Below are 25,802 nucleotides of genomic sequence, written 5' to 3'. Positions count from 1 at the left end.
CACGAATTTAAAACCACTATGCTTAATATGCTAAGGGATTGAATGCAGAAAGTGGCCAACAAGCAAGAACAGATGGCTAATGTATGCAGAGAGATGAAAATTCTAAGAAAAAAATTAAAAGGAAATGCTAGAGATTAAAAAAAAAAAAGCTAACAGAAATGAAGAATGTCCTTGATACCTACCTTAGCAGATTGCACATGGCTGAGAAAAAAATCTGAGCTTGAGGTTTTGTCAGTTGAAACCTCCAAAACTGAAAGGTAAAAAGAGAAAACCCTGGAAAAAGGGAAGAGAACATCCAATAACTGTGGGGCAATTACAAAAGGTGTAACACTCATGTAATGGAAAACCAGAAAAAGAAGAAAGGAAAAAAATAAATATTTGAAGCAATAATGATTGAGAATTTCCCCAAATTAATGCTAGATGCCAAGCCACAGATCCAGGAAGTTTAAAGAATGCCAAGAAGAATAACTACCAAAAGAAACTACACTTAAGCGTATTTACCCAAACTATAGAATATCGAAGATAAAGGAAAAAATCTTGAAAAAAGTGAGAGGAATAAAACACTTACTCTATAAAGGAACAAAGATAAGAGTTACATCTTACTTCTCAGTAACCACACAAGCAAGAGGCAAAAAGAGACTTCTCTGCAGACCCCCATCAGCTCACCTGTAAAATAAATCTTGTGATTCCTATCCTACTTGTCACATAGTAAATGCTCAATGAAGGGTCTTGAATATTTTGAAGTATCTGTTAGGGGCTCGGGAGGAACAACAACAAAATTTTTTTTAAGCTTCCTATAAATAGTAGATTTATAGAACATAAAGAAATCCTCCAAATGACTATGTAGAAATTACGCATTAGAAATTAATGGGTTTGTGGAAGTCCCGGCTATTCAATGCTAATAAACAACATGAAGAAGAGCATTTGGAATTTTTTCAGGATTTAACTCTTCAACTATGTCACTCTGGGTCAATCATTTCCTTCATGTTCCAGGAAATTTAGGGAAAAGGTAGAAAGAGGGGGAGCAACTAATGTCCTTAATGCCAGCTCTGTGCCTGGCACCATGCAATGCACTTGGCCTACATTATCCCAAATGGTTTATAAACAACCCAAGGAGGCAGACATTACTATCTTTATTTTACACTTGTTGGGAGTCAACAAGATTAAGTAATTTGCTGATGATTGCCAAGGTACGAAGGAGTGGAGATGGGATTTAAAACCAGCCTGCCTCATGGAAAAACATGAGCTAATAGGAATGGCAGCCGGGCCTCCTGGCCTGGACTCTTGGTCAGGGGTGGGCCCATGTGTCAAGCTTCTGGATGAGCCTGGCTGGTCCATGGTCTTAATCCAGAAGGGGTAGTAATATTTCCATTAATTTCTTGAATTGAAAATGACCTTAAGAGCCTCTGGGGAGTGACATACTGTTTTCCTGTGTCCTTTCCTTTAAGAAGGGTATGGGAGGCCCTCCGATTGTGAATATGGACGTCCTTTATTCTGGTTAATGATCTGCAGCTCTGATTGAAGTATAGGGGTGGGGACTGGCACCCTGAAGTGCTGCACACAAGCTGCCCCTTCGTCTGCAGCAACACTTGGATCAATTGGAGGCTTTCAGAATGAAGGACAGACATCTTTACCACTTTTGTAAAAAGAGGGAAGATTTTATGTCATTTCCAGACGTGCAACTGGAAGGTTTCTGAAGGTGGAAGGTGGACCTTTGTCTCTCCTGCTCTTTTCCCTGCTGCTTTCGTTACTGTTTAGTCTGAATGGGCTGTAAGAACTTCCTAAAAAAAAAATACAGAGCCCTTAAAGCATCAAGAGTCATTGAACATAAAAAAAAATTCGTAAGGAAAATTATATATTTCTTCTTTAATGGGCTAGTCGCAATCAGATTTGATGACTGATTTGATTTTCCTGGTGAACATCGTGGTCTACACTAATTGTGAAGTGAGCCTAATTAACTGTAAGGTCAGACAGGCATAAAGTGCACGTTCTGTTTTTTCCACTACATTCCTAAACCTAGCACAGTTCATTGACTCATGCATTCAACATGTATTTACAGGGCAACTGTTATCTGCATGTCACTCTGCTACCTATTAGAGGCATAAAGAAAAACAGGACATGGTCTCTGTCTTACAAAGGCTTATAGTTTAGCAGGTGAGGAATATATATAAACAAGAATCTCAAGAAGGGGAAAAAGTGTTGCAGAAAGAGAAGAAAGGGTGGGAAGAGAGAGGAGACAACCAGGAGGTGTCACTGTTGTGATGTCTCATCACCAGGTGGAGGGGAAGAGGGAGGACATTTTACACAATGTTGCTGGGGAATGAAATGCGTGAGGAAGAGAGGCAAGAGATGAATATGGAAACCCAGACTGGGGTCAAATCGACAGTGGTCTTATATGTTACTAAGGAGTTGGGGCTTTTTCAGTCAGGCAAAGAAGGGTTGACAGCCAGCAAGGAATCAAACCTCAGTGCTACACCTGCAGGGCCTGAACTCTGCCAACCACCTGAAAGAGCGGGAGGATGGGTTCACCCCTGGAGCCTCCAGAAAGGAATGCAGTTCTGCACACCTGACATTAACCCATTGAGTCCCAGCTCTGACTTCTGACCTACGGCACCGTAACATAGTAACATTGTCTTGTTTTAAGCCAGTGAGTGTCTGGTAATTTGTTATGATAGCTAGAACACTAATACAGGGACTAGAGGAAGCCACCTTCCTTCCCTGGCCTTTCCCTTTTTATTTGGCTTTGGAATATAGGTGGGTTTCAGTGGGGTGAAGTCCAGAGCAGTGACCAAGAGAGAATTCTTGAGACGTCTCTGGGGCAAAACGGTGGTTTATTAAAGCCCAGGGACAGCACCCCGGGGGGGCAGAAAGCCCTGCTGCATTGGGGCTGTGAGGCTGTGGCTGATTATATACTGTGGGGTTGGGAGAGGTAAGGAAAAGGGGAGGTTTTAAAAGAACTTTCATGGCGCCTGGTTGGCTCAGTCATTAAGCGTCTGCCTTCAGCTCAGGTCATGATCTCAGGGTCCTGAGATCGAGCCCCACAACGGGCTTCCTGCTCCGCGGGAAGCCAGCTTCTCCTTCCCACTCCCCCATCCTGTGTTCCCTCTCTCCCTGTGTCTCTCTCTGTCAAATAAACAAACAAATAAATATTTAAAAAAAAAAAAGAACTTTCATATGCTAAAGAGGACCTTCAAGATACCGAAACTCCTTGTCAGTTGTGAAGTTAAGCTTGTCTTTCCCCTCTAGCAAGGCATTAACATTAGATAGTTGGGAGATTGTCCTGGAAGAACGTCACAACCGTCCCACCCAGGAATGGGGGGTGGGGAGGGGTTGCAGGGGATCGCTGCTGCTTTCTTCAGCCAGCCTTCTGTTTCCTCATCACTTTGATGCCAGTGACCCTCATGGGTCTAATGTTTGGACTTCTCCTCCTCCCTCCTAATATTTTCTAAGATAGACCCCGGACCCAAATATAATTACAAGGGGGAAAGAAAAAGTTTAAAGCAAAGATTTGCATTTGTTAGGCTGTGGGCCATGGTTACCGACCACCAAGTTTTGTTTGACTTGCATAGTATTATAAAAACTTTAAATTTCATGTTCTTTGTCTCTCTTCCTTTTTGTATTTTCCCTCCCCCCCTCCCTTTCTTCTTTTTCTTTCTTTCCTTATTTTTGCCTTAAGTTAAGGAGCTCTGTGATCTCGGGGTCCTGGGATCGAGTCCCACATCGGGCTCTCTGCTAGGCGGGGAGCCTGCTTCCTCTTCTCTCTCTCTCTACTTGTGATCTCTCTCTCTGTCAAATAAATAAAATCTTTAAAAAAAAAAAGTTAAGGAGCTCTGGCCCCAGTGAGCTGGCTGCCTGGATCTGAGTGTTACTGTCCCCTTTGACGAGTGTTCAGTTTCTAGCATTCCTTGTTACCTCTCATGGGTTGTTTACTCATTTATATTACCTGTTTGCATGTTGATTGCCTTTGTGACACTAGCCTAAATCTAGAGTGAAAACATACTGGATCTGGGATCTCTGAAGTGAGAGGATATGAAAGCAAAGGAAGCAACAGCAAGACTCAATAAATGAGCAGAATTACTTTTTTCAATTCAGGGTGGTCCTATGAAGTATGGTGAGGTCTTCTGAATAACGTGTGTGCTTGCACCTCCGCGTGCGACTATACCTATGGATGAGTGTATATAAGTAGAGAATTATGAAATGGGCAAAAAATCACAGTTTCAGATGAATTCTTTGAGTGAGGTTTCTTTTCCTTCAGTGGGACCCACCTACTACCAACCTATAGTTTCAGCTCTGCCTCAGTCCAACGGGAGGATATTTAGGCACATGACCCTGAGTCAGTATTTTATGAGATCCTCATCATTGCTTTGGTGTGGCTTAACATCCTCTCTGGTTCCGTGTGCAAGGTTTTGACTTGATTATCTTTGACCAAGATCATTCCTGACAGCTCAATTCCAATAATAGGGTTCTTCCCCATTCTCTTCTTGCCTTAGTTTCTTGCCTGATTTTTAAAAACTGTAATTCTGTCTCATGCCCTCTAATCAATCTGTTAACTCAAAATTCTGTCTTGGAACCTTAGCCTCATTAGGGAAGGAAATTCTCACTCCTTTCTTCTGGGCCTTCCTTAGGCTGAATTTTTACTTCATTGGACCCTCTCCCAGTGGCCTGAGGCTCTCCACATGTCATCTGAGGCAACACCTTTTCTAGTCACATCTGCCTAGTGTCTTCTTGGCCTGTCACAATCAAAGCTCCATTCAGATGATCTCACTGTCCCAGGCATTTGTGAGCCCTGTGAGGACATTACAACTTTTTTCATTCTTGAGGAAAGTCTAGGAAATAAAATATGTGAACATAGGAGGAAACTGCCTGGAAATTTGAGAGGCTTCCCCAGTAAGCTTTCTAGTCTTTCCTTGTTCTGCAGCTTACAGGGTTGAGCCCATCTTTTCTCAATTATCTCAAGTGGAAGGCTCATTTAGGACATTTGGTCATTTTACTCCTGATTTTCTTCAAAATGAACCTAGTGCTCTATAACCATGACAATAATTTGGGCCTTTAGGTCAAAAAATTCCCAAAGAGTCTCTTTATCTATTAATTGACAACTAAACAGAACTCTAGGGAAGAACTATTCCTTTTGGGCATGAAAAGTTATATAGAGTTATACGATCACGGAATGAGGACTAGCCAAAGATTTGGAAGTGGTGTGTTCTAGTCCAGACTCTGCCACTGACTACCTGGTGATCTGGGGAAAGACACTTACCATCTGTGTGGCTTTCCTTATCTGTTTAAAAAGAAGTAATTTTTAACATGGTTACTCACAGGGTTGTGAGGATTTCCTAAAGATGGATCTGAGTCATTGTCCAAATTGGAGATCCCAGCATTAAGATCCCATCTGTTTACTGTTGATAAAAACAGCACCTTGTTTACTAGAGTGTTTAATGCCATCTACATACATTTGTCATGGGATTCGTTGACATTTATGAGTCAGAGATCTGCTCAAGGCTATGCAGCTCCAGAGTGAATCAAGAACTCAGGTCTCTTGACCCCGAGAGTCAGGTGATGTTACATGCTCACTGTAGAAAGAGCATCTCTGACAGAAACCCCAGGATCAAGGAGCACAGAGGTGCTTCTGTTCATGCTCTCTGCTCACATCTTACCCACTGAAGTCCCATCCTACCATGTCTGGGCTGACATCCCATTGATCATTCCAGGGCAGATGACACTGGGCCATTTCATTTCTGACCAGAAAAGTTTCTGTCAGTGTTAAGAGGCTTCTGAGAGATGATGTGCCTCTGTTGGGAGTCTGACTGGACTACTTTCTCTCCTTTTCGGAGCCACGTAATTTTGGTCTGAAGGAAGAGAGAAGAATGGCCAGTTATTAGAATGACAATGAGATAACTTGCATATTCTGCTGGTTTGTTGCTGTCATTCCCTTTAGGAATAGCAGTGGTCCAAACCAAAACCCTTTGACCTCAGGGTAGGGCTCCTCGAATTCTTCTTCTTACCTTCCTCTCCAAGAACTGATAATCCCTGAAGCTACGTATTGCTTTTCTGTACAAACAATTCCAAAGTTCTTGTCTTCTAGGCAAGTGATACTGGGGCAGCTCTAAACTCCTATTGGCCTTGTAGAAGGTCTGAGAAGACGGGCTGGCTGCTGAGGAAACCAGGCCTTCTAGTCACATAGCCTGGTGTCTATAACCCTGACTTTCAAGCAGTTCTTTGGCTCAGTTTTGTCTTCCATGACCCCCTAGCGATTTTCTCAGAGCTCTAACGTAGCATGAATTCCACTTTGGTGCTTATACAGAAGTGAGTTAGGCTGAATCAGATTTTTTTTTTTTTTAAGATTTTATTTATTTATTTGACAGACAGAGATCACAAGTAGACAGGCAGGCAGAGGGTGCGGGGAGCAGGTTCCCTGCTGAGCAGAGAGCCCGATGCGGGGCTCGATCCCAGGACCCTGAGATCATGACCTGAGCTGAAGACAGAGGCTTAATCCACTGAGCCACCCAGGTGCCCCAAGCTGAATCAGATTTTGACAGGCTCAAGTCCTTTATGATTTTATTGACAATATTCTGTCAAATAGAACAATTCTTTTTCTTTCCATTTTATGCCCCTTACCTTGAAAAGCTTGAGTATTAGGGAGGCTGGTAATAAAAGATCATCTAGGACACTCTTCTCCTAGCAATAATGTTCTCCTAGAAGGTGGGTCAGGGTATCCAACTTCCTAAAAGTACCTTAGTTGGAGACATGTAAGGAAACCCACAGAGAAACCCTTCCCTAACTATCTTGACTATAGGACTCTCCAGAAGAAGCAACCTCAACTTCTTGGTTTTCATATGCTAAGGAGTGTCAGGATGTGGAGCTAGGTCTCTGGGAAATTTCTTCCCCATCTCCCATTGTACACTTGGACAAGCAGCTCTGAACTGAAGAAGAGGACTTCTGCCCCATGCCTACCCTGGTACAGGACACAGCTGCACAGTGGTGAGCCCATGTCTTGATGGGGTAAGTTTGCTAGAAGAAGCTAAAGACAAATGTAGAGAAAAACTGCATCAGAACTCAGGGTACACTTGAGGGCCTCCAGCCCAGGAAGGCCATCCCAGAACAACCTCCAGGGAAACACCTTCAGAAAAGGAGTGGGAAAATGGAAGGTGAAGCAGTGATGCTCCAGGGACATCAAGGAGACCTGGTCTGAATGCTGCAGTACCTTTGGTCTTAGGAGACATTTTATCTGGATACAAAGGTCATGATGACAACCCTAAAGACCCAGGGAAGTAACAAAAGGAAATGAAGCCATATGAATACTGGAATCGCAAAGTTTAAGGCTGTTTGGACCCTATGGATCATGGGCAATATTCCATAGTGGCCTCCCCCACTAGGGAATGAGGGGACATATGCAAATGGGCAGAAAAGGCAAGCTGGTGTTTCATGCCCATAAGCAGCAGAAAGAAACAGTATCTCCAACCTAGAAATAGCAGTGAACAATTGGTATGGGGGAAAGAAAATGCTTGTCAGGAGAGACCATGTGGAAACCAAGGCAACTTTAATACTTGGAAGAGGGCTTAACTCCTTGAGGCTAAAGATGGGGGAGAAAAAGGATATAGCGTGGCTCAGATATGGGTGGCTGGGACAAGAGTGTTTATTACTGGGATAAGATGATCTGTAGTAGGTACTTCCAGGAAGCAGAAGGCATGGGATGGAGGTTCTGTTCAAGTTAGCAGGTGCTCTCAGAGGGAGGGGAAAATAACAACTGGGATGTTACAATTGTGTCCACACACACATTGGAACCACCACACATACAGAGGAGCCAGCAGAGATACAGACAAGCCTAAGGTACCTGCCTTCAAGGGGCTATAAGAGAATTAGGAAGATACAATTACTCAGATGAGAGCTGTGCACAGAGCCCCAGAAAGGCAGTCAGGAGACCTGCTTCTCATCCCATCTCTGCCACTCACATGCTGGGTGGTTTGGAGCAAATTGCTTCACATTTCGGGGACCTCAGTCTCCTTGTGGTCATTAAGGAGCTTGGCCAAACTGGATTAGAGTCACCATCTTAGTAGTTAGATCAGTGGGATTCTAACTCCAACTCACAATTTTGGCCTGGACTTGCTATTACCTCCCGTTGTTGAGGCCGAAACCACTCAATACCTCTGAGCAAGGTGAATCTTAAGATGGCATGGTCTCCTGGAGAAAAAAGACAGGGAACATTAAAATCCCTTCTAACACCCAACAAAATAAATCTTTATATGTAAGCAAGGAAGTTCTTGACAATATTCCTTGGAGTATAGGATGTTACTGACAGATATTATCTAAATCCAAGCCTCTATATTTGAGATCAGGGAGGTAAAGGTGATTTATTTCCTACTTAGGTGCACCTCTCAGAGGGGCAGGAACTTGGCTCCACAACCAGCCAGAGCTGCTTCTCTCACTCTTCATGCAAGCTAGGGATGGGTTAAGTTTCAAAAGTCTCATTTGTACTCCCCAAAGGGAGTGGAACGCTTGTTTGTGAGGAGGCTGGAAGGGGGGCAGGGTTAAGTATCTGGAAAAAATGGACATGAGAACTGCATAGGCTGAAACTAAAACCTTGGAATGCTCAGCTCTCTTACAGGACAATTTGTTGCTGTCTTTAAGACTCCTGTCTTATCTCCTTATTTTGTTCTGATGTTGGTACCAGTTTCAGACTCACAGACCTGTTCTCTTTGGTTCTCAGAACCTTCCACTGCAGAGACATCCAGTCCTGCTCTCTCCAGGCACTGCTCTGTGCACCCTCTTCCCCCTCTTTAAAATTTCCTTACTGATCTCAGTGCAGATATTAAGAAAGGGATTGAGTTTAACTGCTCTGCTAAGAAAACATGTCTGTATTTATTTTCAAATGCACCTATTTGCTTATTTATAAATATATTAATAATATGCAATATATGAATGCCATATTAAGAGTATATTAATAATAAATATGTAGATCACTCATAATCACATCATGCAGAGATAAGCCTATTAATACTTTATTTATGAATTTTTCCCATGCTCTCATAAAGATTACATACATGCATAAAGATATATATGTATTTACCACATGAAAATCATACCCTAAATCCACTTTTTAATATTCTCATTTAATACCATAAAACAGATGCTTTTCAAATGATAGGGTTTCTGGAGATAGTTGGAGCAGGGGCTTCTTAAATAGCAGTAAAGCAAGTCACCACCTCTATCTACCCACCACATGGACCATGACCTACATCCTGAGGCTGTTGGGAGGTACTGCTGAGAAGTGTGGTACATGGGTGGGGTACCTTTTTGCTGTTACTGATATCAACAGACAAAACATACTTTAATGCTTCTCTGAGAGCCAAGTTAATGAGATGCCCACCCCTCCAGGAAATACCCTCTACGAAGTCTTACCTTGGTCCTTTGGACCTTTGCTTTCCCTTTATGAGTCTCATTTTCTAGAGAATGGGGCTATAGGTCATGGTTGAGCTTACCTCCACTCCAAGGAGAAGTCTTGTGTGTGGGTTTAGGAGAAGTTTTTTTATCCTTGTGTGTCTTCCCCTTGAACTGGAAGTAAGAGTGGGCTGCCTTCCAGGAACAAAACCTGTGAGAAGATTGTCTTCTGGTCACATGGAAAAAGTTACCCACTGAGGAGGCTGGAACACTGAGCACGGGGCAACTGGGTCAGGACCATTCCTTACAGAGAGTAAAGTGTGCAATAGAGAAGAGGAAAGTCTGGGCCTTGGGGTGTTGCCTGTCAGAGGCCCTTCTTCTGAGCCCTCGCTGTGTCCAGGCCTAGCTCCAGTGAGGACCTGGTATGGACAGTATGTTGGGATTCCCTTTCAGAACCAGTGAATGGAGACTGTAAAGAATCTGCTTTATCCAGATCTGAGGAAGAGTCAATCCCTCCAATGCTTGCTTGAGCCTCAGACTATGAGCTCTCCACTTAACCCCACGTGGTACAGCCAGAGTGTCTGACTGATTTCCTCTCAGGTCCTGATCCCTGATTTCATCCTGTCCCTTACTGAAGGTCATGACCTTGTCATGACATTCCCAGCAGTCTGAGTAAACCCCTTCCTCACATGAACTTGCACTCATATACTTAACTCAGTCTAAGAACTGTTGCTCCCTGGAGTCCCTCATAACACTCTTCATCTGTTCCTCCCTGGCCCCTAATGCTTGCTGTCCATCATCCTACTCTTGCATTGGACCCCTTGGAGGTTGGTCTTGACTAAGATTGGATTTATTTTCTATCCCGCCTTTGCTCTGATAGTCTTTTTTTTTTTTTTAACGATTTTATTTATTTATTTGACAGAGAGAGATCACAAGTAGGCGGGGGGGGGGGGGGAAGCACGCTCGCTGCTGAGCAGAGAGCCCAACATGGGGCTTGATCTCAGGACTCTGAGATCATGACCTGAGCTGAAGGCAGAAGCTTAACCCTCTGAGCTACCCAGGTGCCCCTGCTCTGATAGTCTTAACTGGTGCTCTCTTTCCCATGTCCCCAAGGGGCATTCTATTTGATCACAGCTGGTTTCTCTCATTCCACTCGCTATAATGGGTCTTTGTCCCATCAGGAAGCTCCCAGTCTGCCACAACGCATACTTTATGGTGCTTAAAATAATGAGAGACCTTGTTTCTTTTTTTTTTTTTTTTTAAAGATTTTATTTATTTGACAGATCACAAGTAGGCAGAGAGGCAGGCAGAGAGAGAGGAGGAAGCAGGATCCCCACTGAGCAGAGAGCCCGATGCGGGGCTTGATCCCAAGACCCTGGGATCATGACCTGAGCCGAAGGCAGAGGCCTTAACCCACTGAGCCACCCAGGCGCCCCGAGACCTTGTTTCTAATCCTGGTTTTACCATTTCCAAGTGTTCCTAGGCATCTCTTAGCCCTTTTGAACCTCAATTTACTCATTTATAAAATAGGGATAATGACACTTTGCCCCACCCATCTCAAAGGGCTATTGAGAGGTTCATCTGGGATGACATAAGTAGACACAGTTCGTGCAATATAAAACTCTTTATATAGGAGTGTATAGGAAAGCAAGTGAAGAATCAGCTGCATAAAGATTAGGGATCCAAAGCCTCCCTGAAGCAGTCTACACTTCCTAAATGGGTGTGAGGCAGTGCTGAGCACTGACTCAAGCCAGGAGCAGCATGCATTTCTCAGGGTTCTGATCCTCCAGAAAGTTTCAGGACAAATTTCTGTTTAATCCTGCTTAGCAGAACTAGAACTGTTTAATCCTGCTTAGCAGAACTAGCACTGTTATCTAGTGCTAGATAACAACTAATGTTCAAAGGATAAACTGGTTATCTTGAACTTCGATTTTTAATTCTTTTAATCCTGTATTAAATAATGTATTATCATAGAGATTTTTTTTAATTGAACTGAAGTATATATATTTTTTTTCTTCCAAAGTTTTCTTTAAATCCTAATTAGTTAACATATAGTATAATATTTGTTTCAGGAGTAGAATTTAGTGATTCATCACTTGCATGTAATACCCAGTGCTCATTGTAACAAGTGAACAAGGGCCCTCCTTAACACCCATCACCTATTTATCCCATCCCCTACCACTTCCCTCCATCAACACTCAGTTTGTTCTCTAACATTAAGAGTCTCTTATTGTTTTCCTCCCCCCCTCTCCTTCTCTCCTTTTTCCCCCTTCCCATACATTCATCTGTTTTATTTCCTAAATTCCACATGTAAGTGAAATTACATGGTATTTGTCTTTCTCTGACTGTCTTGTTTTGCTTAGCATAATACACTCTAGCTCCATCCACATCACTGCAAATGACAAGCTTTCATTCTTTTTGATGGCTTAGGAATGTTCCATTGTGTCTATATACCACACCTCGTTTATCCATTCATTAACTGATGGACACTTGGGCTATTTCTATAGTTTGGCTGTTGTTGATAATGCTGCTGTAAACACTGGGGTGCAGGTAACCCTTCGAATCTGTATTTTGTGTCCTGTGGGTAAATACCTAGTAGTACAATTGCTGGATCATAGTTCTATTTATCATAGAGATTTTAAAATAAAGGTTGGAAATTGGTAAGCAACCTTTAGACTTCTCTTCCACTAAAGTAACACTTATGCGTGTGTGTGTGTGTGTGTGGTGTGTGTGGTGTATGTGTGTGGGGGGTGAGGGGAGGTCCCCTAAGAGCCAGAATCATATAATAATCTAAATATCCTAATTAGCCCTGTCTTGGAACATTTCAGCTGGTTATCCTCTGGTCACTGTCATACAGGGCCCCGTGTGGAACGTATAGGTTGGCACTATACACTATAGGAATGAATAACCAGCTGGGACAACCTGGACCAGTGTCCAGTGTCCAGTGTATAGGTTGGCACTATACACTATAGGAATGAATAACCAGCTGGGAGAACCTGGACCAGTGTCTCAGCCTAAACCTCAGCAGGCTAGGTTAGAAACCAGTGGGCCACAGGTTGCATTTGTCCTGCAGATATTTTGTTTGTTTCATTTTTGCTCTTTGGCCTTCATAATTTCCTCGCCATGTTTTAGTTTTGAGTTTGTTGCTACATTTGCCACTTCAACTTTGGGAGATAGGACAGAAAAACCTAAATTTCTGGGACACATTGGTGGCTCAGTTGGTTGAGAGACCAACTCTTGGTTTTGGCTCAGGTCACGATCTAAGTCATGAGATGGATCCCTGTGTCTGGATCTGTGCCCAGCAGGGAGTCTGCTTGAAGATTCTCTTCCTCTCTGCCTTCCTTCACTCTCTCTCTCTCTCTCAAATAAATCAATCTTTTACAATAACAACAACAACAACAACAACAACAACCACCACAACAACAAAACTCCTAAATTTCTAAGCTCCTCTTGAGAATGTAATATCTAGCAACTGTGCCTCTAATGGTAATTATGGGATTTGGACATAACAGAGTAGAACTTTTGTGTCTTACTCTCTCATGAAGCTCCTCAAGCACAATTATAGTTGTGTTAAACTTGACAGAACTTCTTCCCAGGTATGGAGGTCCATACTCACTCTTAGGTGAGGAACCTATGCCTAAGAAAATTAACCTCATTTTTCTAAGCAAGGAGGAGGTACCTGGGAGAGAGCCAGGTACTCTGATCCCCAGTCTTACTTGGCCCTCCATCCTCTGACTCAGTTTCAGCGTGAGAGTGGGAGGGATGGGGTATATCATGTGGCATAAGAATACACCATTGTAGTTCCCAAGAGACTGGAAACTGTGAAGCAGAGGGCTACTCTAGAAAGTCAAATGTGTTTTTCTGCCCTCGTGGTCTTGGGCAAGGAGAAAGAGTTACCTTTTCCAGAAGTACATAATGATAGGGAAGAGAGACATGACAGTTCCATGGAAGATGTTCCGATCTAGGTGGCCCTCTGCAATGGCAGCAATGATGGCATCCTTCTGGGATTCAGAGATGTTCACCTACCCATAGAATGGGAGCATGTTACTGGCCGAGGCTCCAGGGAAGGCAGAAAACCTCTCTTGACCCCCCAGGACCTATAAGACCACCCCCTCCCCAGAAGCTTTTCATGCAACTGCTAGGGAAAGGACATCTGGTTGACCCAAGACTTAGGAGGTGCCTATCAGCTTTCAGAGTTCTTGAGGAAGAAATGCTTCTTGGCAAATGCCCAGAGAGGAACGGGAATCCCCTTTACCCTCAGCCTTGGAGGGATTTCCGAATGCAGGTAGAGCTTTAGGATGATGTTAATTTTAGACCTCATTAGGGCCACGTCATTCTCCTTGTATGCCCGGTTGGCTTGCAGCACGTGAGCTGAACTTACCAAATCATTAAATCTAAAAAGAAGCAGTAAGTAGGAAATCAGTGAGGAGAGGATAAAAGCAGCAACTAAATAGGGCAGCCAGCCCAGACCCATTTCTGGCCTAAAAAAGACAGGGCCAATCCTGGGCCAGGTTGAAACTTAATTCATTCAATCATAATGCCTCCACAGGCAAATGCAAATTGAGCACCTACCACACGCCAGGTAATATGCTAAGTGCTTCTTCAAGTGTATTTCTTTACCATAAACTCCCTTATGTATCCCATCCTGCTTCCATCCTAACCTCCGTACCAGTTTTGCCTCTGAAGACTTTAAGGGGTAAGAGTTATCTTGCTCTTTCTTTACCTTCCTCCTGAAGCTTTCACAATTACCACCACTCTTTGAAGCCACATATTACTTTTCTTAATTTTTTTATTATAGTAAAATATATGCAACATATCATTTACCAGTTTAACCATTTTTAAACATACAATCAGTGGCATTAAGTACATTGACTGTGCTGGGCAACCATCAACACAATCCACCTCCAGAACTTTTTTCATCTTCTCCAGCTGAAACTCTTAATTTTTTTATTATAGTAAAATATATGCAACATATCATTTACCAGTTTAACCATTTTTAAACATACAATCAGTGGCATTAAGTACATTGACTGTGCTGGGCAACCATCACACAATCCACCTCCAGAACTTTTTTCATCTTCTCCAGCTGAAACTCTAAGCCATCCAACAGTAACTCTCCATTCTCCCCATATCGCAGCCCCTGGCAACTTTCTGTCTCCTAGCAACATATTCTTTCACTAACCGTCAAATACCTGTCAGTTATACCTTATCTTGACTTATGTACACAGTTTATTTCTCTCCGGACTCTTTAAATCTTAATCATTTAAACTTTTCCTAAGAGTAGAATACTAAGATCTTCCCATTATAACCTTGCTTTGCATATCCATTTATTTATTCAATCAGTGGACCCTTGAAAGGGTTTACTCTGTGACAGGTGCCATACCAAGAGCAGGGATTCAGCAGTGACTTGGTAAACAAAGTTCTGCCTTCTTTTTAGTTGTCTAAATGCACTTCCTGCACCTATCATCCTACTCATTAACTCTCATTTGTGTTTGTCTGCCATCCAGATTGCTTTGCAGGATCTCAGAGAATAGGGAACACGTCTTAGTTGTCTTTTGAATCTCCAGTGCCAAACCCAGTGCCCAAGCAATCAGTAAGCATTTGTGGAACTGAACTAAATGCCTCATTGGGGTGCAGATTAAGAAGATCTCTTAAAGGGGAGGAGTCAAGATGGCGGAGAAGTAGCAGGCTGAGACTACTTCGGGTAGCGGGAGATCAGCTAAATAGCTTATCTAAAGATTGCAAACACCTACAAATCCAACGGGAGATTGAAGAGAAGAAGAACAGCAATTCCAGAAACAGAAAATCAACCACTTTCTGCAAGGTAGGACTGGCGGAGAAGTGAATCCAAAGCGACGGGAAGATAGACCGCGGGGGGAGGGGCCGGCTCCCGGCGAGCGGCGGAGCAACGGAGCAAAATCAGGACTTTTAAAAGTCTGTTCTGCTGAGGGACATCGCTCCAGAGGCTTAACTGGGGTGAAGCCCAGGCGGGGTAAGCGCGGCCTCAGGTCCCGCAGGGTCGCAGAAGGATCGGGGGTGTCTGAGTGTCGCAGAGCTTACCGGTATTAGAACGGGGAAGCTGGCTACAGAGACAGAGCCGAGGAGTGACTCTCAGCTCGGAGTTGACTTGAGCCGGTCGCAGGCTCGGTCAGCTCGGAGCGCGGCCGGAGGCCAGGGTGACGAGAGTCATTTGGCACTGTTCTCTGAGGGCGCACTGAGGAGTGGGGCCCCGGGCTCTCGGCTCCTCCGGGCCGGAGACCAGGAGGCCGCCATCTTTATTCCCGTCCTCCGGACTCTACGGAAAGCGCTCAGGGAACAAAAGCTCCCGAAAGCGAACCCGAGCGGATAACTCAGCGCGGCCCCGGGTAAGGGCGGTGCAACTCCGCCTGGGGCAAAGACGCTTGAGAATCACTACAACGGGCCCCTCCCCCAGAAGATCTACGGGAAAACCAGCCAGGACCAAGTTCACCTACCAAGGAGAACGGCGGAATTCCAGAGGAGAAGAAAGCAAAGCACGGAACTCATGGCTTTCTCCCCATGATTTTTTAGCCTTGCAGTTAATTTAATTTTTTTTTTCTTTTTCAATTTTTTTTTCTTTTTCTCTTCTTCTGCTAAATTTTTTTTAACTTTTACCATTTTCTTTTTTTTAACGTTTTTTAAATAGTTTATCTAATATATATATATTTTTTCCTCTTTTTATATTTATTTCTTTATCGGCTTTCTTTTTTTTAATAGTTTTTTTTTTCTTTCTTTCTGAGCCCCTTTTTATCCCCTTTCTCCCCCCTCACAATTCAGGATCTCTTCTGATTTGGCTAAAGCATATTTTCCTGGGGTTGTTGCCACCCTTTTAGTATTTTACTTGCTCCTTCATAAACTCTTATCTGGACAAAATGACAAGGCGGAAAAATTCACAACCAAAAAAAGAACAAGAGGCAGTACCAAAGGCTAGGGACCTAATCAATACAGACATTGGTAATATGTCAGATATAGAGTTCAGAATGACGATTCTCAAGGTTCTAGCCGGGCTTGAAAAAGGCATGGAAGATATTAAAGCAACCCTCTCGGGAGATATAAAAGCCCTTTCTGGAGAAATAAAAGAACTAAAATCTAACCAAGTTGAAATCAAAAAAGCTATTAATGAGGTGCAATCAAAAATGGAGGCTCTCACTGCTAGGATAAATGAGGCAGAAGAAAGAATTAGCGATATAGAAGACCAAATGACAGAGAATAAGGAAGCTGAGCAAAAGAGGGACAAACAGCTACTGGACAATGAGGGGAGAATTCGAGAGATAAGTGACACCATAAGACGAAACAACATTAGAATAATTGGGATTCCAGAAGAAGAGGAAACGAAACAGGGGAGCAGAAGGTATATTGGAGAGAATTATTGGAGAGAATTTCCCCAATATGGCAAAGGGAACAAGCATCAAAATCCAGGAGGTTCAGAGAACCCCCCTCAAAATCAATAAGAATAGGTCTACACCCCGTCACCTAATAGTAAAATTGACAAGTCTTAGTGACAAAGAAAAGATCCTGAAAGCAGCCCGGGAAAAGAAGTCTGTAACGTACAATGGTAAAAATATTAGATTGGCAGCAGACTTATCCACAGAGACCTGGCAGGCCAGAAAGAGCTGGCATGATATATTCAGAGTACTAAATGAGAAAAACATGCAGCCAAGAATACTATATCCAGCTAGGCTATCATTGAAAATAGACGGAGAGATTAAAAGCTTCCAGGACAAACAAAAACTGAAAGAATTTGCAAATACCAAACCAGCTCTACAGGAAATATTGAAAGGGGTCCTCTAAGCAAAGAGAGACCCTCAAAGTAGTAGATCAGAAAGAAACAGAGACAATATACAATAACAGTCACCTTACAGGCAATACAATGGCACTAAATTCATATCTCTCAATACTTACCCTGAATGTTAATGGGCTAAATGCCCCAATCAAAAGACACAGGGTATCAGAATGGATAAAAAAACAAAAACCATCTATATGTTGCCTACAAGAAACTCATCTTACACCCGAAGACACCTCCAGGTTTAAAGTGAGGGGGTGGAAAAGAATTTACCATGCTAATGGACATCAGAAGAAAGCAGGAGTGGCAATCCTTATATCAGATCAATTAGATTTTAAGCCAAAGATTATAATAAGAGATGAGGAAGGACACTATATCATACTCAAAGGAACTGTCCAACAAGAAGATCTAACAATTTTAAATATCTATGCCCCTAACGTGGGAGCAGCCAACTATATAAACCAATTAATAACAAAATCAAAGAAACACATCGACAAGAATACAATAATAGTAGGGGATTTTAACACTCCCCTCACTGAAATGGACAGATCATCCAAGCAAAAGATCAACAAGGAAATCAAGGCCTTAAATGACACACTGGACCAGATGGACATCACAGATATATTCAGAACATTTCATCCCAAAGCAACAGAATACACATTCTTCTCTAGTGCACATGGAACGTTCTCCAGAATAGATCACATTCTTGGTCCTAAATCAAGTCTCAACCGGTATCAAAAGATTGGGATCATTCCCTGCATATTTTCAGACCACAATGCTCTGAAGCTAGAACTCAATAACAAGAGGAAATTTGGAAAGAACCCAAATACATGGAGACTAAACAGCATCCTTCTAAAGAATGAATGGGTCAACCAGGAAATCAAAGAAGAATTGAAAAAAATTATGGAAACAAATGATAATGAAAACACAACAGTTCAGAATCTGTGGGACACAACAAAGGCAGTCCTGAGAGGAAAATATATAGCGGTACAAGCCTTTCTCAAGAAACAAGAAAGGTCTCAGGTACACAACCTAACCCTACACCTAAAGGAGCTGGAGAAAGAACAAGAAAGAAACCCTAAACCCAGCAGGAGAAGAGAAATCATAAAGATCAGAGCAGAAATCAATGAAATAGAAACCAAAAAAACAATAGAACAAATCAACGAAACTAGGAGCTGGTTCTTTGAAAGAATTAATAAGATTGATAAACCCCTGGCCAGACTTATCAAAAAGAAAAGAGAGAGGACCCAAATCAATAAAATCATGAACGAAAGAGGAGAGATCACAACGAACACCAAAGAAATACAGACAATTATAAGAACATACTATGAGCAACTCTACGCCAACAAATTGGACAATCTGGAAGAAATGGATGCATTCCTAGAGACGTATAAACTACCACAACTGAACCAGGAAGAAATAGAAAGCCTGAACAGACCCATAACCAGTAAGGAGATTGAAACAGTCATCAAAAATCTCCAAACAAACAAAAGCCCAGGGCCAGACGGCTTCCCGGGGGAATTCTACCAAACATTTAAAGAAGAACTAATTCCTATTCTCCTGAAACTGTTCCAAAAAATAGCAATAGAAGGAAAACTTCCAAACTCATTTTATGAGGCCAGCATCACCTTGATCCCAAAACCAGACAAGGATCCCAACAAAAAAGAGAACTACAGACCAATATCCTTGATGAACACAGATGCAAAAATTCTCGCCAAAATACTAGCCAATAGGATTCAACAGTACGTTAAAAGGATTATTCACCACGACCAAGTGGGATTTATTCCAGGGCTGCAAGGCTGGTTCAACATCCGCAAATCAATCAATGTGATACAACACATTAATAAAAGAAAGAACAAGAACCATATGATACTCTCCATAGATGCTGAAAAAGCATTTGACAAAGTACAGCATCCCTTCCTGATCAAAACTCTTCAAAGTGTAGGGATAGACGGCACATACCTCAATATTATCAAAGCCATCTATGAAAAACCCACTGCAAATATCATTCTCAATGGAGAAAAACTGAAAGCTTTTCCGCTTAGGTCAGGAACACGGCAGGGATGTCCGTTATCACCACTGCTATTCAACATAGTACTAGAAGTCCTAGCCTCAGCAATCAGACAACAAAAGGAAATTAAAGGCATCCAAATCGGCAAAGAAGAAGTCAAACTATCACTCTTCGCAAATGATATGATACTCTATGTGGAAAACCCAAAAGACTCCACTCCAAAATTGCTAGAACTTGTACAGGAATTCAGTCAAGTGTCAGGATATAAAATCAATGCACAGAAATCAGTTGCATTTCTCTACACCAACAACAAGACAGAAGAAAGAGAAATTAAGGAGTCCATCCCATTTACAATTGCACCCAAAACTATAAGATACCTAGGAATAAACCTAACCAAAGAGACTAAGAATCTATACTCAGAAAACTATAAAGTACTCATGAAAGAAATTGAGGAAGACACAAAGAAATGGAAAAATGTTCCATGCTCCTGGATTGGAAGAATAAATATTGTGAAAATGTCTATGCTACCTAAAGCAATCTACACATTTAATGCAATTCCTATCAAAGTACCATCCATTTTTTTCAAAGAAATGGAACAAATAATCCTAAAATTTATATGGAACCAGAAAAGACCCCGAATAGCCAAAGGAATATTGAAAAAGAAAGCCAAAGTTGGTGGCATCACAATTCCGGACTTCAAGCTCTATTACAAAGCTGTCATCATCAAGACAGCATGGTACTGGCACAAAAACAGACACATAGATCAATGGAACAGAATAGAGAGCCCAGAAATGGACCCTCAACTCTATGGTCAACTCATCTTCGACAAAGCAGGAAAGAATGTCCAATGGAACAAAGACAGCCTCTTCAATAAATGGTGTTGGGAAAATTGGACAGCCACATGCAGAAAAATGAAATTGGATCATTTCCTTACACCACACACGAAAATAGACTCAAAATGGATGAAGGATCTCAATGTGAGAAAGGAATCCATCAAAATTCTCGAGGAAAACACAGGCAGCAACCTCTTCGACGTCAGCCGCAGCAACATCTTCCTAGGAACATCACCAAAGGCAAGGGAAGCAAGGGCAAAAATGAACTTTTGGGATTTTATCAAGATCAAAAGCTTTTGCACAGCAAAGGAAACAGTGAACAAAACCAAAAGACAACTGACAGAATGGGAGAAGATATTTGCAAATGACATATCAGATAAAGGGCTAGTGTCCAAAATCTATAAAGAACTTAGCAAACTCAACACCCAAAGAACAAATAATCCAATCAAGAAATGGGCAGAGGACATGAACAGACATTTCTGCAAAGAAGACATCCAGATGGCCAACAGACACATGAAAAAGTGCTCCATATCACTCGGCATCAGGGAAATACAAATCAAAACCACCATGAGATATCACCTCACACCAGTCAGAATGGCTAAAATTAACAAGTCAGGAAATGACAGATGCTGGCGAGGATGCGGAGAAAGGGGAACCCTCCTACACTGTTGGTGGGAATGCAAGCTGGTGCAACCACTCTGGAAAACAGCATGGAGGTTCCTCAAAATGTTGAAAATAGAACTACCCTATGACCCAGCAATTGCACTGCTGGGTATTTACCCTAAAGATACAAACATAGTGATCCGAAGGGGCACGTTCACCCGAATGTTTATAGCAGCAATGTCTACAATAGCCAAACTATGGAAGGAACCTAGATGTCCATCTACAGACGAATGGATAAAGAAGATGTGGTATATATACACAATGGAATACTATGCAGCCATCAAAAGAAATGAAATCTTGCCATTTGCAACAACGTGGATGGAACTAGAGGGTATCATGCTTAGCGAAATAAGTCAATCGGAGAAAGACAACTATCATATGATCTCCCTGATATGAGGGAGAGGAGATGCAACATGGGGGGTCGAGGGGGTAGGAGAAGAGTAAATGAAACAAGATGGGATTGGGAGGGAGACAAACCATAAGTGACTCTTAATCTCACAAAACAAACTGAGGGTTGATGGGGGGAGGGGGTTGGGAGAGGGGGTGGGGTTATTGGTATCGGGGAGGGTATGTGCTATGGTGAGTGTTGTGAAGTGTGTAAACCTGGCGATTCGCAGACCTGTACCCCTGGGGATAAAAATATATGTTTATAAACCTGAAAAAAAAAAAAAAAAAAAAAAAAAAAAAAAAAAAAAGAAAGAAAGGATGAATCCCCAAGTTTTGTAGCAACATGGACGGGACTGGAAGAGATTATGCTGAGTGAAATAAGTCAAGCAGAGAGAGTCAATTATCATATGGTTTCACTTATTTGTGGAGCATAACAAATAGCATGGAGGACAAGGGGAGATGGAGAGGAGAAGGGAGTTGAGGGAAATTGGAAGGGGAGGTGAACCATGAGAGACTATCGACTCTGAAAAACGATCTGAGAATTTTGAAGGGGTGGGGGGTGGGAGGTTGGGGGCACCAGGTGGTGGGTATTGTAGAGGGCACGGATTGCATGGAGCACTGGGTGTGGTGCAAAAATAATGAATACTGTTATGCTGAAAAAAATTAAAAAATTAAAAAAAAAAAAAAAAAAAAAAAAAGAAGATCTCTTAACCAATTCCCCTAACTAGTGTGCTGAATGACCAGATACTCTGTATTTCTCAAAACACACCGACTGATGCCTACGACATGCTCATCATATACACTGGTTGTACCTTCTGTAATGTACTCTCACATTTTCACAATGAGTTGAGGCAGATACATACTGAGAATTATTCATGCCTCTTCTCAAAGATTTTTGCCTGTTGTACTTGTTCCTATAATTTGTAATTTATGAGAATTAATAAAATATGAACATAAAAGGAAAAGATATTTGTTGTTTCTCAGAAAATAAATTTGATTGTGTTGGAATGTTCCAGTAAAGGCAAGTTGTTTTTTAAAAAGTTGCTATTGAAAAAAAAAAAAAAAGGTTACTATTGAGTGAGGTGTGACAAAGCAATTTAAAACTTTGAAAAAACATGTATAAAAATTCAGAAGGATAAAAAAAAATTCAGAAGGATTAAACTGCCTTTATATTCTCACTCACTTTAAAGAGAGAAATTTTAGAATTAGCTGATAACATTTTGGATATAATTTATGCAAGAAAGATATATGGATCTCCAGTTAGAGGAATGGCTTTGATTTTACGTTGAAAGTTTGACAGGTGAGTTGAAGTATGTTAGCATGATTTAACATAATAATATCTATTTAAGTATGGATGTTCCTCACAAATTTAAAAATAGATTTACCATATAATCCAGTAATCCCACTACTGGGTATTACCTAAAGAATACGAAAATACTAATTCAAAGAAATATATGCACCCCCTATGTTTATTGCAGCATTATTTATAATGGCGAAATTATGGAAGCAGTTCACGTGTCCATTGACAGATCAATGGATAAAGAAAATATGGTATATTTATACAATAGAATATTACTCAACCATGAAAAAGAAAGAAATCTTGCCATTTTCAACAACATGGATGGAGATAGAGGGTATAATTCTAAGTGAAATGTTAGAGAAAGACAAATACCATATGATTTCACTCATATTTGGAATTTAAGAAACAAAACAAATAAAAAAAGAGACAAACCAAGAAACAGTCTTAACTATAGAGAACAAACTGATGGTTACCAGAGGGGAGGGAGGCAGGGGATAAGTGAAATAGGTTGTAAGAATATACTTATCATGATGAATACTGAATAATGTGTAGAATTGTTTAATCAGTATATTCTACACATGAAACTAATATAACACTGTATGTCAACTATATTGGAATTAAAATTTTAAAAAAGCTAATCAACCAAAAGCAGGCAAAAATGACAATAATAATGATACACAATGAGTGCAGTAATATAGAGGATTGAGTAGCCTGTATGCATGTACAGGAGACTTCCAACTTATATCAACTTAAATACCATTTATGCATCTCTATCTTTATCTCTAAATTAGTTCAGAACTTTTAAAAGTTCTCAAAAAAAAAAAAAAAGCCCACCACATTCTAAAACATAGACTCATAAGCCATTCTACTTTAGTACATAAGATACCTAATCACCATGCAGTACATCATTTCTATGGTGGAAATGTATTCCAAATTTCAAATCAGTGTTCCAGGAACATACCCTTTCTGTTAATGGCAAAGATGTTCCCTTTGATGAGGACAGAGAAAGAAGCAGAAACTCTTATTTCTCTTAGAGTCACTTGTTTCTATCTGCAAATGTTCAAGAAAATTTTAAGTCAGTTTTCTCCTTTAGAGGCGCTAGACCTGTGTTCTCAACTGTGCTGCCATCAGAATCCCATGAGCAACTTATGACAGTACCAGTTCCCAGGCTCCACAAGGGACCCCTGAAATCCAAATCTCTGGGCCTTGGCATTGGCAGTATTCACCAGCTCCCAGAGACCCTGATGTGCACCAGCGTTGAGAACCATTGACTAACTCCTTTACCCCAGTAGGACTGTTTTGCGAGTTCAGACCCTCGGCTCACAAATTGAAGAGCTGCACACATGAGACACAGTTGGTTAAGAGTATTTCTAAGTAGAGAGGTGCCTGGGTGGCTCAGTCACTTAAGCCCCTGACTTTTGATTTTGGCTTAGGTCATGATTTCAAGGTCGTGAGACTGAGCCCCATGTCCGGCTCTGCACTGGATATAGAGTCTGTTCAGGCTTCTTTCTCTCCCTCTCCATCTGCTTCTCTTTGCCCAGAGAAATATTTCTAAGTAGAAACTGTACTAAACAACAGGTAAGAATAATCTGACCCAGGGCAGAAAGACGTTTTGCTTTCTGTATTTCACCAAAGCTGTAATGGAATGACCTCCAATTTTTTTTTCTACTACTTGCTTTTTTCATAAGATGCATGGATAAAGCAAGGAATAATATCTATAACTATATGTCTCTGTTCAATGTCATGCACACACACAGACACACAATTTTTACTACTATCATTCTTTGTTCTAACTAAGGAACTATTGGCTCTATGGTGCTCCATAAGAGGACTTCTATCATATTAGCAAATAATAAGGAGAAAAAAGCGCTCCACTTCCTGGGTATAAATATCATTTCAATATTTCAATCATTTCAATACTGGCAACTCCAGAATACTGAAGAGCATCTAGGACCTAAAGGGAAGGATGGCCGAAATTGATACAGTGACGGGCAGAATTCAGTGAGATTTTCAGTTGGAGATTCCTGCCTGGCAGGGCTGAAATCACTGTGTCACTTACAGGCTTTGCAGGAAGGTACTAACCAGGGGAAGCCATGATAGGGAGAGATGGGAAACTTACCTCTCTATTTCAGAAAAAAAATACAAATCATTGATTGCGAAGTTGACGGTGATAATTCTGTGGCCAAGTATTCGACGCTTCATCAGTATTACATCCCCATTCTCAAGGTCTGCGTTCCGGACGTTGGCGGTATTTGCGGTTGGGCGTCCTGGTGCATTTGGTGTTGTGGAGAAATCTGAGAGAGAAAGACGAAAGAATTAAAATCTAGTTTGGTGAAGTTGCTCTTAAACGTGAAGCCTTTGACTTGGGCATAACTAAAATGAAGAAAGGAAAGTGTGGACCCATTTTTGGTGCTGTTGAAATAGTGATTTCCTACCCTTGGGCTCAATGTTTTACTTTGACTTGAAGGACTGCTAAAAAAGCCATCTGCTCAGATGGTATGACAAAAAAAAAAAAAAAGTCAACTGAGTACTGAAAGGTGTTTTCCTGGTGCGTGTCTCATGGAAATATAATTGCACTGTAGTTATGCCAATCCTTAATATTTCTGCAGAAATTAGATATGCAGATGTGACCTTCAAAATGGAGTCTGTGTTTGTTTGTTTGTTTTTTTTTCTAAGATTTTTTATTTATTTGAAAGAGAGACAATGAGAGAGAGCATGAAAGGGGAGAAGGTCAGAAGGACTCCCCATGGAGCTGGGAGCCTGATGCGGGACTTGATCCTGAGACTCCAGGATCATGACCTGAGCTGAAGGCAGTTGCTTAACCACTGAGCCACTCAGGCACCCAGGAGTCTGTGGTTCTGATGCTTATTCTAGGTTTATCAAGGAAGTAATTTAGAAGGAAACTGGGAAAGCAGCACAATAAAAAAGTCAAAATATCAAGAGTAAAGCAGTTTAATGGAACAGAGAGTAGGGTGCTAGAGTAGAAAACAGACATAAATGAGTAAAGAAGAATATAGATGATTCAAGAAGGTTTGGATTGCGTCTAGAAAAACAAGACATTTATTTTAGAAAGTTTCTTGAGTAGGATATACACAAAGAAATCCATTCATTGGGATTTAGGATAGAGAAGACAACAGTTTTGGACTGTATCTGGCAAGCAGACCCTGGTTAATTGCCTGGCTGGGTTTAAGAAAATTGTCTAATCCAGCTCTAGAATTTACAATTCTTCCTATAAAATCCGTTATTCTGGATATCTGTTCAGGAATCGTTGATGTGGTATGGTGCTTCCTATGGTGTAAGTGGGATTCCTTTTGGAGAAGTGTTGCATATAAAATGGGAGGGTACTACAACACTGAATAAATAGCTAGCACCTCTTATTTCCCAGACCTTGTGCTGGGTCCTAGGGTTACAGCACCAAATAAAGCAAAGCCTCCT

The 25,802-nt window shown here is 41.5% G+C and overlaps 1 protein-coding gene across 6 annotated transcripts in view; it reads right to left on the bottom strand.

The window, feature by feature from the left end:
* Positions 1–7,517: 7,517 nt before the first annotated feature.
* RGSL1 (regulator of G protein signaling like 1) overlaps positions 7,518–25,802 on the bottom strand; it is an 85,422-nt gene continuing 67,137 nt past the window's right edge. For 4 of the 6 annotated variants that reach the window (XM_047704562.1, XM_047704567.1, XM_047704565.1 and 1 more), the window contains 5 exons: positions 24,487–24,661; positions 13,628–13,766; positions 13,270–13,394; positions 9,474–9,583; positions 7,990–8,175 (listed from right to left, as the gene is read on the bottom strand). In XM_047704562.1, coding sequence (XP_047560518.1) covers positions 8,057–8,175; positions 9,474–9,583; positions 13,270–13,394; positions 13,628–13,766; positions 24,487–24,661 — 668 coding nt within the window. In that variant the 3' untranslated portion in view covers positions 7,990–8,056. Of the gene's footprint in view, positions 7,718–7,989; positions 8,176–9,473; positions 9,584–13,269; positions 13,395–13,627; positions 13,767–24,486; positions 24,662–25,802 lie in introns of those variants that run through there. The other 2 variants (XM_047704563.1, XM_047704564.1) reach the window with 2 other exon arrangements.

Source organism: Lutra lutra, chromosome 15 (genome assembly GCF_902655055.1).
Source record: "Lutra lutra chromosome 15, mLutLut1.2, whole genome shotgun sequence".
In the NCBI taxonomy this organism is placed as follows: domain Eukaryota; kingdom Metazoa; phylum Chordata; class Mammalia; order Carnivora; family Mustelidae; genus Lutra; species Lutra lutra.
This window is presented reverse-complemented; position numbering and strand designations above follow the sequence as displayed.